The sequence below is a fragment of the Artemia sp. Qi Xiang Cuo genome, chromosome 11 (genome assembly GCF_049724085.1).
Source record: "Artemia sp. Qi Xiang Cuo chromosome 11, ASM4972408v1, whole genome shotgun sequence".
NCBI classification, from domain to species: Eukaryota; Metazoa; Arthropoda; class Branchiopoda; order Anostraca; family Artemiidae; genus Artemia; species Artemia sp. Qi Xiang Cuo.
The window spans coordinates 21922433-21939875 of NC_142804.1; the positions used below are offsets into that span (position 1 = coordinate 21922433).

At 33.1% G+C, this 17443-nt stretch overlaps 1 protein-coding gene across 1 annotated transcript in view; it reads left to right on the forward strand.

Moving 5' to 3' along the window:
• LOC148946760 (mitogen-activated protein kinase 14-like) overlaps window positions 1-17443 on the forward strand; it is a 69870-nt gene that overhangs the window by 27136 nt on the left and 25291 nt on the right. Inside the window, 3 exon segments of the mRNA XM_089096589.1 lie at window positions 2416-2487; window positions 14825-14904; window positions 15833-15911. Of these exon segments, the coding sequence (XP_088952715.1) occupies window positions 2416-2487; window positions 14825-14904; window positions 15833-15911 (231 nt within the window).

Here is a 17443-nt window from a genome sequence, read left to right on the forward strand (position 1 = left end):
TAAAATTAGTATTAATTCCGCCTTTTTATCACCCGCTATTTAATTGGAAGCTCCATTTTATATTTTATATTTTGTTGAGGAAAAGTATTGGTTAAAGTATTTAGTTGACTTTTTTTCGATATTTTTCTTGCTCTTTTTCTTTTGAAGACAGGCATTTGTTAAGTAACCGAAGTAATTGTATGTATTATCTTATTTATCCTCAGGAAAAAACTCCTTATTTCGCGAAATCTTTTTTTTGGTGAAACCGGTGTCCAAAACCCAGTGGAACAAAATGTCGTTCTTGATTATTGGCCTCATACGGATTTCCTTTTTTCAATAAAATTTATTTGAAAAAAACTGGGATTAAAGGTATTGGATATAGGTTACTATTAAGCCCTTAGAAGACTGTATGGCTAATTTGAATAATAAATTCCAGCATAAAATGAATAAAAAAAACCTAACGAAAATAAAGTGCCTAAATACTTGTAAGATTGTTTCGTGTAATAATTTCGCTTTAACATGATAATTCCAATCCAATAGCAGAAAGCACACGTATATAAAATATAACTGTATATAAAATATAATATGTTATATAAAATATAACACGTATATAAAATATATGGAAAATTAATTTTTGGAACTATAGGTTTGCAAGAATAAGAAGATAAGTCTGCAAACCAAAATCAGAATATTGGAAACTACAGTGATGACAGTGGTCAAGTTTAGTTCTGAAACATGGGTGCTCCCAAAGACTGAGAAGGATTTATTAGATGTTTTCTGTAGGAATAGTCTACAGATTGTTTTGGGTACTCGTCTGACTGACCGTATTTCAAACAGCGGGCTGTACAGAAGATGTTGTTCTATCCCGGTTTGTTGGATATATTCTGCGGATGATGGATGACAGATTACCAAATAACGTTCTTTTTTACCTGCTATATAGGGCCAAACGAAAGGCAGGTTATCCCCGAAAATGGTTGAAGGATTTCGTAAGAAAGGATTTACTGGGGGAAAACAGAAAATGTATTGAAAACAAACAGATAGATATTTTATAGAGACGGATTTACAAAAATAAAGCTATATTATTCAGCCATGCACTGTAATTTCATAGTCGTTTTTTTTTTCTTTGATTAAATACTCGAACGAAAAAGGTCCCCCTAGAAGAACTCCTAAAAACCAATTTGCGCTATCCTAAAAATTAGGAAAGTTGTAAATACTTTGTTTGGATTGCAGTGAATTTAAGGACAAAACGTTCTATAATTTCTATCTTACTGTATATTTACTATTACTATCTACTTTACTATTACTATCTACTTTACTACTTTACTAGTATAATTACTATTACTATCTACTTTACTATTACTATCTACTTTACTATTATAGTAACTATTACTATCTACTTTATTATTACTATCTACTTTACTATTACTATCTACTTTACTACTTTACTGGTATAATTACTATTACTATCTACTTTACTATTACTGTCTACTTTACTAGTATAATTACTATTACTATCTATTTTACTATTACTATCTACTTTACTATTACTATCTACTTTAATACTTTACATGTATAATTACTATTACTATCTACTTAACTATCTACTTTACTACTTTACTAGTATAATTATTATTACTATCTACTTTACTACTTTACTGGTATAATTACTATTACTATCTACTTTACTCGTATTGTTTCTATTACTACCTACTTTGCTATTACTATCAACTTTAATATTTTAATTATTATTAATACCTAATTGACTATTACTATATACTTTACTGTCTACATTACTGGTAAAATCACAATTATTTCCGGCGTTACTATTACTATCTGCCCTTCTGTCTACATTACTGGTAAAATTATTATTACTATCTAAGTTACAATTGCTATCTACTTTACTACTTTACTAGTATTATTTCTATTGCAACTTACTTTACTATTACTATCTACTTTACTAGTTTAATTGATATTGATACCTACTTCACTATCTACATTACAGGTATAATTACTATTACTATCTACTTTACTATTACTGTCTATTTTACTACTTTACTAGTATAATTACTATTACAATCTATTTTACTATTGCTATCTACTTTACTACTTTACTAGTATAATTACTATTACTATCTATTTTGCTACTACTATCAACTTTACTGGTTTAATTATTATTACTATCTACTTGACGATAAATATCTACTTTACTGTCTACAATACTGGTATAAACTAAATTACTAACGACGTTACTATTACTACCTGACTTACTGTCCATTTTAATACTTTAGTTGAATAGTTACTATTACAATCTACTTTACTATTACTATCTACTTCACTACTGTACTAGTATAATTACTATTACTATATACTTTACTAGCGTAATTACTATTACTACCTAATTTACTATTACTGTCTATTTTACTATTCTATTTACAGTGGATATCTGGTCGGTTGGTTGCATCATGGCGGAGTTAATTACATCACGGACGCTTTTTCCAGGAACTGATCGTATCCTTTTTATATAATAAACACTTGCAGAAATTTGAGTAATGTACTTGTATTTTTCACTACTAACAATTATTTTTTTACAATCTTCACCACAAATTATTAGGTAGTAAAACTTGTTCTATAGATCTTCTTACTCAGGCAATATCAAGGTATTTTGGGGCTAATTCTGGATTTTAATAAATACCAAAAAAAGTAGGTTTTTCTTGGTGTTTCTTCAAGAAAAAAAAAAGAAGAACATGGCATATATATCTTTATTTCATTTCTTGTCAGCGTATTTTGCGGGTCAAAGGTTTCACAAAAAGTTTTTTTTGTCAAAAGAGTTTGGATTGAGGACGTATCAAACACTAAAAATTTTATCATAGTGTTGGCCTGAACACCTTTAAGGGTGGTTTTAAGGACGCACTCCGAGAATGGCGAGTGGCTGTTAGAGCTCGTTTGATCTAATAATTAGCATGGCAAACACACCCTCAATTGGTGAGATAGCCGATCGATTGCGCAAAGGATTTCCATGTGGTTTCTGACTAGCAAGACCCTGTAACTGGCCGAAATTCAGCGAATGTAAAGGCACAGTTTGGATAGCAAAAACTGAAAAGGCTGTATGTGCTGCGCTTTCATAATGCATTCATGAGAAATCACTGAATTGTGTTAACACGAGTGAAAATATGAAAGCCAAGACTTGGATCCCAGCTGGCATATTGCTTGCCACTATTTTTGGGACCGACAAGAAGTTTCGTATATTGTTTTATGTGTGATTGTCAGATGATCAGTGCAGCGTACTACTGTGTGCTGAGACAATTATAATAGAAAGACGATCTACCGCGTACCAAGTGCAGTACTTGCGAGGGTTTGCTGCTAAACACAGTAAGCATTGTTCAATATCTAGAAGGAGGGGCACATTTGTTATTTTTTTATTTTTTTCCATTAAAAATACCAAAAGAATGGCTTTTCCAATGAAAATGTCCCCAAACAAGCATAAGGACATGCGAGGATATGCTGTTAAATGCACTAAACAAAAAACAAAAAATGGTGAATAATTTAGAAAAGCTGAGAATTGGAAGAATGAGTGAGTGAAACATATATTGGGACAAAATCGTGCTCAGCAAGCATTCGTGAATAAAATAACGCAATATGGTCAGGAAAAAAAACATGAAAAAAAAATATGTATATATATATATATATATATATATATATATATATATATATATATATATATATATATATATATATATATATATATATATATATATATATATATATATATATATATATATATATATATATATATATATATATATATATATATATATATATATATATATATATATATATATATATATATATATATATATATATATATATATATATATATATATATATATATATATATATATATATATATATATATATATATATAGATATATATATATATATATATATCTGAAGTTGTGCTGTTAAGTGTCTTTTTTGGTATTTGGGGGTTATAGTCGTAGATTCCTTTATTCTCCCTTTACAGGGGGGACAAACTATGGCCCTAAGGTAATGTAACTTTGGTAGCGTGCCTTAGGCTATGACCGGACTAATGAAGCGTACCAACTGAGTCTGTTCGAGCGGCTAAAAGTAGATCGTAGAGAGGTTGTCTAAAATACAATACTTTTATTCAATTTACATATAATAATTACAGATATAGATATTCTACTGGGACTGGCTGTCCCAAGTAGACCACAAGTCTCAGAAACTACAATAATATAAAATAAGATAAAGACACTTACAATGATTCGACAAGGTCCCAAGGTATTTCTAACGAGAAAATAAACGGGCAGAGGTTCGCCCTGCAAGCCAAAAAGTCTGTCTTCAATCTCAAAAATCGGGGTATATATATGAAAAACGAACCACGTCCTTCCGGTACATTGACGCATTTAGCCAGGAAATTGGTTACTGAGCAAGTTCCCTCCAAGCCCACACATTCCACGATTTATATCTTTATCTTAACAGGTGGTATTTTGAAACTTTATTTTTGCGTCTTAATATATTTTTACTCAATTAATAATTAACTAAATTAGAGAGCTTTACCACAGTTGAAATAAGAATTGAAATATAAACATGAACTATATTTCATATATAAATTTGAAATTGAAATATAAAAATTTATAAGTTTAAATTTACGAAAAATATATATTAAATTATAAACATTTTAAATTGAAATATAAGTCTGGATTGAAATTGAAAGTTTGAAATAAAGTCGTTTGAAATTTAAACGTTGAAATTTATAAGAAATGTTGTAAAAACTTGAACATTTGGGTCCCCTAGGTCACAAAGAGGCGGTTGTATTTTGTTAAGATTCAATTAAATGGCTAACATTTATGTCTTAAAAATTTAAGAAACCGCGTTAATCGATTTGGCTTCTGAGTAGCTCATATTGATCAAGAATACTGCGAGACTTTATGCTTAAAATACGTATTTTGAATCTTCTCAAGGATAAGAGGCTCAATTTGATAGTAATAAATTGTAGTTTCTGCTGATTAACACTATCTGTAAAGGATATACCAAAGATTAAAGATGATTTATATTCTCTAAGAATATTCTTAAAGTCAACCTTTTTTTTGCGTTTTCCGATGAAAATATGACAAAATTTTCGGAAAATTCATATTTTCTTTATAAATTTATTTTCGCTAAGCAAGTAAATGAAGCACGGTGTTATTAAGTTATATTCTTTAATAATTTCAGGGTTCACCGACTTATTAAATGGACTTATTTATATAACCGTATCGCTTTGCTTTTACCGAGGTAATGAACTGAAAAATAATTAATAATAAAAATATGATGCTGATATTGCAAATGACAAATTTGCCAGGATTTGCAAACTCTGAATCTGTAGCGCTAATTCCAACATTGCAAATTTATTATATTTCAGTCCTTTGTTGTCTCTGATCCGGTATAACTTTTTATGCGAACTATTTTGCATGAGATTTCTGTTTTGTGACTCAGCATGCTGCATAAATTTAATCAAATTATATTGGAACATTTCACTATGATGTTGATTTTCAAATAGGTTATCATTTGAATTAAAAAACAAAGAACTGAAAATCTAGTTGCAAATTGTTTAAGTAATGAAGCAGTGTTACCAGGTGGCACAAATGGTGCCATTTCAGCCCTTTAAGAGGTGTTGTGTTTATTTAATTCTTCAAATAAGGGCATTTTTTATATGAGTTTTTTGTTTGTACATTCGATGTACTTTTCTCGAAAATTGGTGCTTGGGGCGTATTTCTGCTCTCATGGCTGAACAATCTAATTTATCATGTGGTAAAACTATCATGAAGTAGTAATTTAAAAGGGTAGTAAACAGAGGGTAGTTCATCTTCGTAGGAGCTTGATATTGACGGCCAAGAAGCCTAATGGTTGTTTCATAAAGTATGGCTTTCACTGGGACATTCAACCCTGCAGCAGTATAACTGTCAATCAATCCAGGACAAAATGGGGGAAATTTTCTATCACCTGACTGAAATTACTAAGAATTTGGAGGTTGCCCATAACACACTATAACTAATAGTGTTTTTAATCTTTTGAAAATGCTAGTATTGAGTTGAGTGTAACACTGTTTCAATAACTTCCATTGCAAAACTTTGGGAGCTCCTCTAAAATATATCAAGTCTATAAACTTTGAAAATTTATTTTGGTGTTCTAACTAATAAAATTTTAAGAATCCATTTTTTAGTTTAATTAATTGAGTTTATTACCGAAACCAAGGATATTAAAGATTCTTATTTTCTTGCAGATATTGCAAATAAAGTACTATATGTTTATGTAAAAAATTAGAAAGGAATCACTGAAAATCCTAGTAAAAAATTAAACAATGATCCGTAGTGATTCTTAGGGATTTTATACATTGACGATTTAACCGTGAAAAATTTTGCTTTTGCGATTTGTTGAGAGTAACATTTTGCTGGAATAATCCTGACCAAATAGACTAACTTGATTTAATCTGTCTTTAGCTTTGGTTTAATTCTAAATAATGTGTTTCGGATAATTTTTATTTTAAATAAATAGTTTTTAAATGAAATTGGTTAATCCTTCCAAAAAAATCAAAGATTTTTCATGTATCCGTGAGCTAATAAAAACAAAGAAAAAGAAATGACAGATATTTGGACTGATATTCTTTCGTTTTCAGCTAAAAAAAAGTAAGTAGAAGTCTAAAAATTCACAAATTCAGGAACAGAAGAATTAAATAAAATTAAGTAAAACCGCAACGGCTTAAAAAACGAAGTCCGAGTGAATCTGAAACCAAGAGGGAATATTAGTACTAATATTAATAATAAAAGCATATATTGATATTTGCACTAACATTTATGGATATATGCCATATTTAAAAGCGGATTGAGAATATCAATTCGTATATCTGCCGTTTTGTTGACGTTTTTATTGCTCTTAACCCATTTCAGAAAAATAGAATTTTTTTTTATAACTAATGTGTAGTGCTAATGTCCCTTAACAGCACAGGCCCCTTACTTAGCAACTGTGCATACGTCAGAAACTGTGCATTCTGTAGCTATTTTATACGTAGTTCTTTCCCCCTAATTTTTATAGATTTTTAGTATTCTTAAATTTTAAATGGAACAGAAAAAGAAACTTATTCATGGACAATAAAAGCAAATAAAAGTTTTTCTTCTTTCTCAGTCTATCTTTCTACCGGCTTAGTGTGTAGTGAAAAAAAATATATAGATTTGCTATCTGCGTTTTTAGAAGCTATATATATATAGCTTCTAAATATTTTAGAAACTATATATATATATATATATATATATATATATATATATATATATATATATATATATATATATATATATATATATATATATATATATATATATATATATATATATATATATTTTTTATATATATATATATATATATGCACAAGTATTATTTCCCTCTGCCTTTTAAATTGCAAAGATTCGCCAGGAAGAGCACTTAGTTGTGCTTTAATAACCTCTCTCTCTCTCTCTCTCTCTCTCTCTCTCTCTCTTTCTTTCTTTCTCTCTCTCTCTCTCTCTCTCTCTCTCTCCCTCTCTCTCTCCCTCTCTTTCAGTCTCAGCTTCACCTTTCCCTTTTCATTTACTTTTATTTCCTTTTTCTATTTTCTACGTTTTTTAATTCTATTTTTGAAGCAAACAAAATATTATTTTAGTTCATGGCACCCTTTTCTTTTCCTTTTTATTGTGAACAGGTCTTTTGATATTGCAAAATGTTTAGCAACACATAAGCTTCAGCTGATAATTATTGCATGGTTATTCAGTTGTATTCCTTCACCCTGCTTTACCCTAGATATAGATCAGTTGAATAGAATGTTGGATTTGTTGGGTCGTCCTAGCATTGATATATTAGAGAAGATAACCAGTGGAAGTGTGAGTTGATAATACCTTACTTATATACATGTATGTTGCCTGCTCTGCCATCAATGTTGTTTTTTCAAAGGTGTTGTTTTCTGGGTTTAGCACAAAAGCTTGTTCTTTTTCTTCTTCTGATAAATGAGCTTAATGGAATTTAAAATGATTTTAAGTCGCATTGAGGCTGGCAAATACTGCTTCTTCGTCTCATCCTTTTCAAAGCATCCATTGATCATTACAACTTAATGAAACTTATTAATCAGTATTTTGGGTGAATTTGTGATTATATAGATACTTGAATAAAGGGTCTAGCTTTTAATTAAGACAGTAAATAAATAAAATAAGCTATGTCTTAAAACTTCTGCTTCAAGCCCAGAGGCCTTTATAAATTGAAAAATAAATCAGACTGAATGGCTAAAACGTAACATAAATATAGAGAACTTAAAATAAAACTGCTAAAAAATATATAAAAATAAAATCAATATATAAAAAACGATGAAAAAGCAAAAAAAAAAAACGCGGAAAAAAGTGCATCTGAAAAACCAAATTCAGTTTATTGAAAAAATTCTAAGCAGCTCCGATATGGTGTCTAAAGGCTACAGTAATCCATCACTATATCGGATTCATTTTAAACTTTGGTGCTGGATTGAGTTGTTAGTAGTAGTAGGGGTAGTAAATTTATCTAACATACAGTGGAATAAACCAAAAAGAGCATTCTTTTTAGCACGTCAATTATTTGTTGGGATAATGTCAAGAATTTTTGGTATGTACATTGAGTATTGAGAATGTTCTTGAATGCGTTTTAGAATAAACTCGAGTGAAATTAACCTAAAAAAACAATATTTTTTTATTTTTCAAAAAAAATTAAATTAGAATAATGGCCTCTGTAATTCCAATCCCCCACCCTTCTTTATTTTTCTTGGAAGTAAAAAAAAATGAGGTTTCATTTAATATAAGTAGGCCTTTTTAATGATTCAAGATTGTCAGAAACGAATGCTTGTGTTTCTTAATTCGTTTTCCAATCTACAGTTGAGTTAGTCTGAATGGCAGCTTCTGTTAATCTTTGGTATGGAAAATGTTTCAGTTTCATTTGATTGCTTTAAGTATTGTAGTTGTACCTACTCGTTCCTTTTTATTTTCATGTCAGCTGTTTCTAATTTTTGGCTTACTCAGTTTTCTATGTTGACCGAAATTATAGTTGGTACTGGTGGCGTTTCCCTTAAATGAATTGCAGGGATTGAGTTAGTTATGGCTGGTAATCTCTTGAAAATCTGGCTTGTTTTCTTTTGAAATGATTAACGGCTATTGAGATTCTATTAACGCCATCTAACTAGACAAACAGTTTTTGGCTGAATATTTTTCTGTTTCATTTAAATTTGAAGGAAGTTGCTAAGAAATTTCGTCAAAATCTTGGACAAAATAAACCCTTGAATTGATTTCAGAAGAAATGGAAAAACTGCATTGTTGTAGATTATCTCGAATAATATGTAAGAATAAACTGGTTTTGTGCCAGTATATTGTTTAGGGGTGGGGGTAAAAATTTTTTTTTACATCTTAAGTTTTTATCTCAGAAATATATGTTCAATTTCAACTAAATACTGCTCAGCTCAACATTGCTGCCGAGCTCGTGTAATCTGTTTCTTTTGAATATTGTTCAGCATAATTTCTGAGAAAAATATACATATGGAAAACGGACAAAATTAATTTCATTTTACCTTAGTCATTCCATTTCAAACCACCTCTGAAATAGGATGTACGCCTGGAGAACATACTCGTGAGTATGTTCATGAGTATGAACATACTCGTGGGTACCCGTAAGACGGTCATACAAGCGTTCATTGAATCAGGGCTGCACTTAAAAATTGGGTGAAAAGGCAACGTGTCGAAATAGCAAAAAAAGAGGTGAATCATATGAAAGTTATTGGGAAAGGTCAATATTTGTGTAAAAACATGAGTTTGGGAACGGGGATTAGCTTTCGTGCATGCTTGCTTGCCCTTTGAGACCATGTCCCTCTTCCAAGAAACTTTTGCAAAAAAAAGTCAAAATATTCGAAGTCCATATGTTCCAAGCATGTGTTTTTCTTTTAAGTATGCATGGGAAAAACTTCATCCCTCCCCCTGATAAAAAAGGCTTTTTACGTCTCTATATTCGTAGTGTTTGGCCTCTTATGGATTAGAAAATATCCGTATCGGGTTATTTTAAGATTTTCAATTGAAAAAGAAGCATTAACTAGAACTCTGGTGCCAAGATCCCGTATGGATTACGGTTACTCTGACACCTGGGACACAATTGCAATGCAATGTATGTGACTATGAACAATGAAGAAAAACTTGTCGGTGCCGTTTCATATTTGGCGTTTGCTATATGCCCGAAGCAACAAAAAAATGGGTGCACGTGACACTGGTGTCTTGCATTTCTGTATCGAAAAACTGTCTCTTTTTAATGTATTGATGATAGTCCTGGACAATTTGATGTCGCTATGGACCCGCCATAAGTTACTGTTTTACAGATACAAAGAAAAGCCTAAACGAAAAAGTGGAACCAAGTATAGTGGCTCATGTGGCACATGATTCCTGCTGCAAATACCCCATAGTCTATTGGATCCGCCTTGAACCCTCTGATAGTTCAGCTCAAACCCTAGCCTCTAACCCCTTTTAAATTTAATTATTCAATAGGCCCTTCTAACGGACGTGGGTAACAAGAAGGTAAATCTTCCTTCACAGAGATCCGTTCGACCGTGGGCACACGAAATCTTAACTGTTAGAAACCATAATATTGAAGCTCCTTTCCCATTCCCCAATAGAGATTTGAGTGCTCGCCCTAAAAAAGCCTGACTATCAGTCAACCTTTTTTGGGCTGGATAGTTTCGTTGGGATTTGACGTCCCTTTGTGGAAGTTTGTGAACGTAGGGAGCCCTTATCGCACCCCGCGGAGGATGGATTGATACCGGAGTCTATAACTAGGACATTAATTGTTATTTCTGACGAAGCTTGGCTCTTCGTTACAATCTAGGTCGCCCCCCCCTCCTCTCGTAAAAAAATGTCAGATTGATTGCGGATTCCGGAAGTTGCATCTAAGACACTAGCTGTTATATCTTTCAACATCTTCTAGCAGATCGACTGGGGCGATTCAAAAGGCGCTATGTGACGTATTTTTCAAACTGAGTTTCGTGGCCTAATTTCTTAAACTCAACCTGTTTAATTGGCAGAACCTGTTTCTTCCATAACTTGTTTGATTCTCAGAATTCTCGGATGTGAAAACGGTTTTGGAGTCTCCAAAGGCATAATTAGGGTACTAGCTCCTTCTCCCAGCTGATTATGGCTGAAATGCAACAAGTATTGCTGTAAAATGTCGTAATGACAATGATTTAGGGTCCCATTCCTAACCCTCCCAGAGCTATTGGGTCGAGCATGGGCTCGCCAAAAGGCTGAACTAAAACCCATACTCCTACGTCCCATCAATATTGATTGCTATCTGTCAACCCCTACTGGTAGATTTTGTGGTTACAAGAATTCAGGGATTCCATCCCCCAAAGAGGTTAGATCGGGTGTACACCGCTAAAAATGTTCACGTGAAACTTATGCCCACATTCCTCTGTGTTTTGCGAAATATCTGATATTTTGTTCAGATAGATTTTGTGTATTACAAAACTTAAGCCCTTCCTCCATTTCTGATGGAGGTAGGCTGTGGTTCGGGCGCGATTGGGCACAAATAGAGCGATAGCGTTTACACTCTGCAACATTTGATTGAAATTTCCTTTTTCCTGTCGGTCAAAATGAGATCTGACAGTCTTAATTGATCTTTTGATAACAAGAATATTAGGACCATTCTCGTTCTCCCACAAGGGTTTGGATCATATACCCTCCCCCATTCTTCTCGATGAAAGGTGCAACTTGGGTTCTTAATTTTCACTAAATTTGGCTGTGATCCAACAAACTTCTGTTATATATCCAAATAGCAATAATTGTTGATCTTTCAAAAAATTTCAAAAAGGCTAGTTGAGATCTGACAAACCGTTCTGGTACACGCCAGGATGAAACGAATTAAATACCAAACCCACTCAGGTTAATTAGACTAAGAAATTAAAAAAAGGTACAACTAGGTCAAACTTTATTTGAGATTCGACAAACTCTTTTGGAATACATTCTTTTACCGAAAGTTTGGCTGTTCGTCTACAAAATAGTCGTATTCAAACATTTTATAAACTAATTAAAGATTAAACAGCAATACTCCACAGTAATTAAACAGTAATACTCATTATTGTTGTTCGGATCAACACATTTGCTTATGTATTTCATTTACAACTCTGCATGCATGTTTATCTGTTGGAGGGAGATTTTGATTATTCTGTTAGCCTATATATTTCATGACTCTTAACACAGACAATTCGTCGAATTGTTGATTTGTCCAAAATGTCTAAAGATAGCAAATTCAAATGCCATGTCGGCTGCGGTAATACGTAAGTCGTTATTGGACACTGTTAAACTGAGATTATCACCGTATATTCAGAATCTCAGCGCGCTCTTTCGGTTTGATAAATTCACTTTACGTATCTTATTTGTTCTTCAGATGATAGGAATTCTTAAAAAATGTTTTAAATCCCTTTTTTATCTTACAAATGGTCCAAGCCCCTGTTTTTTATATTGAAACTATTTTTGCTGTATCTTACATGCTAAAAGGAAAACTTCTTCATACCAACAACTGCCAGCTGATAACAGTAAGAAAAAACTAAAACACTATTTTTTTTTCCCCGTTTCGTTTAAAATTTATGTGTTTAAATGTCTTTGGATTACTGCAGCCCATATTTTGAATGAATTATAACTTTCCAGTTCATAATCGAACTTTAAAATAAATTGATTGTAAATATGTTTGGATTTTCATTCAATTTTCCTAGAAATCTCGCACGTGGAGATTGATTTATAATCAACGGAAAGGATTTATTTCCTAATGATACTTGGTATTAATGAATTTGCTTACTTTTTTCATTTCCAATATTGCATGTTCTGGTGGGTTTATGTTTGTGTCTTTACATGTCTTTCTGTTTGTTTTTTTGTTTGTATATTTCCCTGACTGATGATCGTTTAGACACCGATCAACTCTTGCGAATTATGGCTCTGACTGGGACGCCGAGTGAATTTCTGCTTGAAAAATTGGGAAGCGAAGAGGTAATTTTATTTAACGCTTTCTGGTAGTTTTTGGCATTTGTGGTTGCGTCCATATTAATTTGTGAATCAATGTTGTTTCTAACACTTAATCACCTTCCTTTGCGTATTGTATATTCAAAACCGCGCCCGGAACCTCGGGGGACTGTGGTTCCAAATGAAGTTCTTCTTTCAGGAGTAATCATTATTCAGGTTAAAATAGTCCAAAAACTGAGATTACTTTGAGCTCGCCTCAGGGAACCTCGTGCTGAGATGCGTTGTTGAAAGTAGTATTATTAATTTTTGCCTGGGGAATTTTGATTGATCCTGTATGAGATCAATGCCACTTGTGATTTGATTCCAGTTAGTTCCTTCCCCCTGTTTCTTCACATTCCTCAGTCTTGTGTAATTTTCCAAGAAACAGATTTGAAAAGTATTTTATCGAACTTTTTTGTCTTTATTATTAATGGTAGAAATCCTATAGAATTGATGAAAAAGCTGACTAACAGGAAAAAATTTGCATGGCGGTGCTGAACTAAAGTGGGGTCGATTTTTCTTTTTCTATTAAACTGTATTGGTTTTAACCGAATTGTTTTTTTAACGACTAAATCTGTGTCGACTTCAAAGCTCAACAAAGCTTTGCTGAAGTGAGAATACCCTGCTAAGCTTTCTCCCGAGCACCAAAATCAGTATCGCTAGCAATGTTGCTTTGAGCTCTCTGGCCTTGCTATATAAAGAAGCGTGAAAATCCAAATGTGTTCAGGTTGCTCGAGCATCAGTTAGGCATCACAATTGGGGCTGTCGTGAGGGAAGTTGTCAGGGGGGATTCACGGGATCCGATTCTCAGGGAGGCCCATTCCCAGACGCTTCCTTCTTTGCTTCAGGATTTACCTTATAGTTTTTTTCCTTAGAAAAAGAGGGGACAAGAAGAAAGTTTCCTTTGGGGCTCTGTCTTAGCTCAACGGCTCTGATCTTAGTACACTGTAAAGTAAAGAAAAATAAATATCCTTTGGAAAGAAGAGGACCCTATTTAAGTTTACTTTACGTATTACAAATCTCTGGGATGTGTTTCCCTCCTTTTATTTAAGTTCTTTTTCCTTGCTCCTTTTTGGAAGTGAATAAATTTACTATGTCAAAATCATTTAGGTTTGACAATTTAATTAGCTGTAACAGATCTCACTAGTGGATCATTCAAACTAACAAGTTTATCGACTTTCTTTTGACTTGTTCAAATTTGTATGAGGCGCAATATATTGGTCATGCGCAGAACTACCTAGGTATTTATTAAAATTCATTTGGCCTAATGTCATTTTTTCTACTAAATTAATTCCCGAATCACTATTACCAATAATTATATTACCATTTGAATGCGGGGACCAGACGCGCTATATAGAAGCTGATTTTTTAGCAAAAAAAAACAACGAAGACGCCTAAGTTTCAAAAGTTCAGTATTAAAGTTGGCGTGGAGAAGGGGAGAAAGGCCACAATTTATCACTATGATAGGGAAGGGGCAAGAATAAAGAACATAGTTTCTTACGTCATTTTTGAATTTTCTTTTTTTAGTTATAGCAAATTTCGGTTTTTTTTTAAATAAGATGGTTCCAATTGATACTCTTGCTAAGTCGTCAATCTTTTTAGTCTAAATAATTTACAGTGAATCCTGTGTGCTCGTTGTTAATATGATTAAAATTTATTAGAAACACTCTAACATAAAGTTTTTCGTTACTGTGTTGTTTGTGATACTGTGAACTGTCTCTTTTGTGCTTGTCTTGTCCAAATAGTGTTTTTATCAACTTAACCGCGTGAGTCCTTAGATATTGACCAGCTTAGGAGGATTTTTTGGCTTATAGGCACACCTGACGATGATTTTCTTCAAAAAATTACTAGTGAGGAGGTATGAATTTGGATTATCAAATATTTTCTTTGCTACCTATCTGTCGCTTCTTTTTTTTTAGTCAGCGCTATCTTTTATTTTATTTTTTCTTTGAATAAACTGTATTACAAGAGGGAAATATCACCAATGTCATTTTGAGATTATTTGCAACCAATCTCGCACATAAGGGAGATTGCCCGTGGTACGTGGAATTATCCTTCGATAAAATTGAAAAATAGTGGCCAAAAATGTGTTTTTTCTATCTGCATTGTGTCAGAAAAGCGCTCTAATACCCTCTCCTCACTATTTTGACCAGTGTGCACCCATGTATGTAACTTGGATGGGAGGGGGGAAGTTAAACTTCAGCAGAAAGAGTGGGAGGATAGGGGGTAGTCTCCTTCGCACACGGGATCATTTCTATCCAGTTTAGCACTAGTTAAGCTTTACCGCAAAGGGTGGGGGTTTGAGCGGTGGCAGCGAAGAAGTTTACGGAATAATTTATATTCGTTTAAGTTCCACTGTCACTCTCTTTTTTCGCTTTTATCAAACTTATTTTACATGTTCGTTTTCTTACACACTTCGGCTATATTTTTAACACGATTGCAGTTTTTGGGATTTTTACTTCTTTTTTTCTATTTGTGCGCTACCGAAGAATGCACTAAGGATTGGTGTCACAGTATTGAGCTGTCTCTGGGTGTCACTCGTTTTTAGATTATTTGGATGTTTTCCTCTCTTGTCTTTTTGTTTGTTATGACCAAACTCCTTTATACGTCTTTAACGGATGCGGATTAAAAAAGTAATTTATCTATTATTTCAACATACCTTGCAAGGTACTAGAGACACAACTCCACGAAAGTTTTAAGAGGGCAAGGGAAAAATTTGATTTATGGGAACTCTCAGAGTATTTATAACAGTTTAAAATGTTTCTATTCAACTGATGTTTTTTCAGGCGCGGACGTACATTCGTTCATTGCCTCCGATGAAGAAAAAGGACTTCAAGCAAGTTTTTAAAGGCGCGAATCCCCTAGGTAAGTTTCGCTTCTTTTATTTTCCTCTTTTTTGGACAGTTTAATGTCAGGCTTAACTGGTCCCCCTGAAATGTTTAATATGGATTATATTCTATTTCTGTTCCTTCTTTTTTTTCTTTAATTCCGCAGTAATTTCCGTTTAATATATAACCGGTCTTTATTTTTCTTCTACTCTTTTTTTTGGTTCTTCGTTTTTCTTCTTTATTTTTCCTTCTTCATTATTTTTCTTACTTCTCTTTTTTTAAATTGAAGTAGCATTTTGTTCGTTCTAGATCTCTTCTTGGTAGTGTTTACGCTTCTAATCTCTTCCGAAAAATTTGAGTTTTCAGTTCTGACTACAGGTGCAAAATTACTTGCAAAGTTCTACCTTATCAGTTTTCATTATTCAGTACTTCAAATTTTGGCCCTACCAGAATCTTTCTTTAAAATTTCCTGAGAAGAAAAGTTGAAGCAACACTTCATGGACCATACCAGCCCAAATGGCAAAAATCATTGGCCCAATTGGGCTTGCTCTGCAAGTGTTTTATTAAATAAGTTCAGTGTTTACTACATCAATTGATAGGAACTTACCCAACCTGCCAATACTGCCTAGGCACCTAGGCACGGATGCAAGACCAAATATTTTTACTTAGGAGGATGAGGGGTGGCTGGCAGAGTCGGGGGGCTATTTAACCCTGCGAGTAGCAGTTTGCAGCAGACCATTGATAGAGGGAACCACATCAGTCTTAATGAAGATAATCACAATAATGTAGCTCGTATAGTGGAGCATGCTTGATACTCCTCCCACCTGGCCTATATCGTATACGCTAAGGGAGTGAATTACAATTCCCCAAGACAGAAATAGTACAGTCTTGAACAGCGCTTGAGTAAATAATATAATTTGATTATTATTACCCACATTTTACATCACAAAAGGGCACATAGTGGAGTAAGACATTAAAAACTTAAAAAAATACTAATAAAACAAACGGATGAAACCATGATAAGGTGAGAAGCACCAATACGCCGTTTCTGAGAGCCATTGTAACGCGTGAACCACAGTACCACAGGGTCATGTGGTAAAGGCCAGAAGGGTGATGAAGAGAATTATCATAAAAATAGAAAAAAGCTTACCGAAAAGCAATACGATTATGTATAGCCCTATCGTCGCCTTCAATTTTAGAGCAATCAATCTAAATTTTCACCTTAGCCTCACGGACAGCACGCTCCCGAAGTATCGTGAGGTTTTTGTAAGTGTAATTTCCAACCACATAATTGAATCAACTTTAAGGATAGGGAAATTTGGAGAACTTGGGTATAGCAAAGGGAGAGACATTGAAAGAAAGACAGTCACATTTAGCACTATTAAGCGAAAGTCCAATTTTTGATTGACTCATTAGGAGAATGTCATCATCATAGACAAGGTAGGGTATATCACTCAACCCATTAAAACACATAGAAAATTGTGAGAAAATCTTTCTCGAGATTTTAGCAGAAGAGCGTCAGACTTATGCGCAGAGAAAGTAGTATCGCTCTCAGCTGGCTCAATGTAG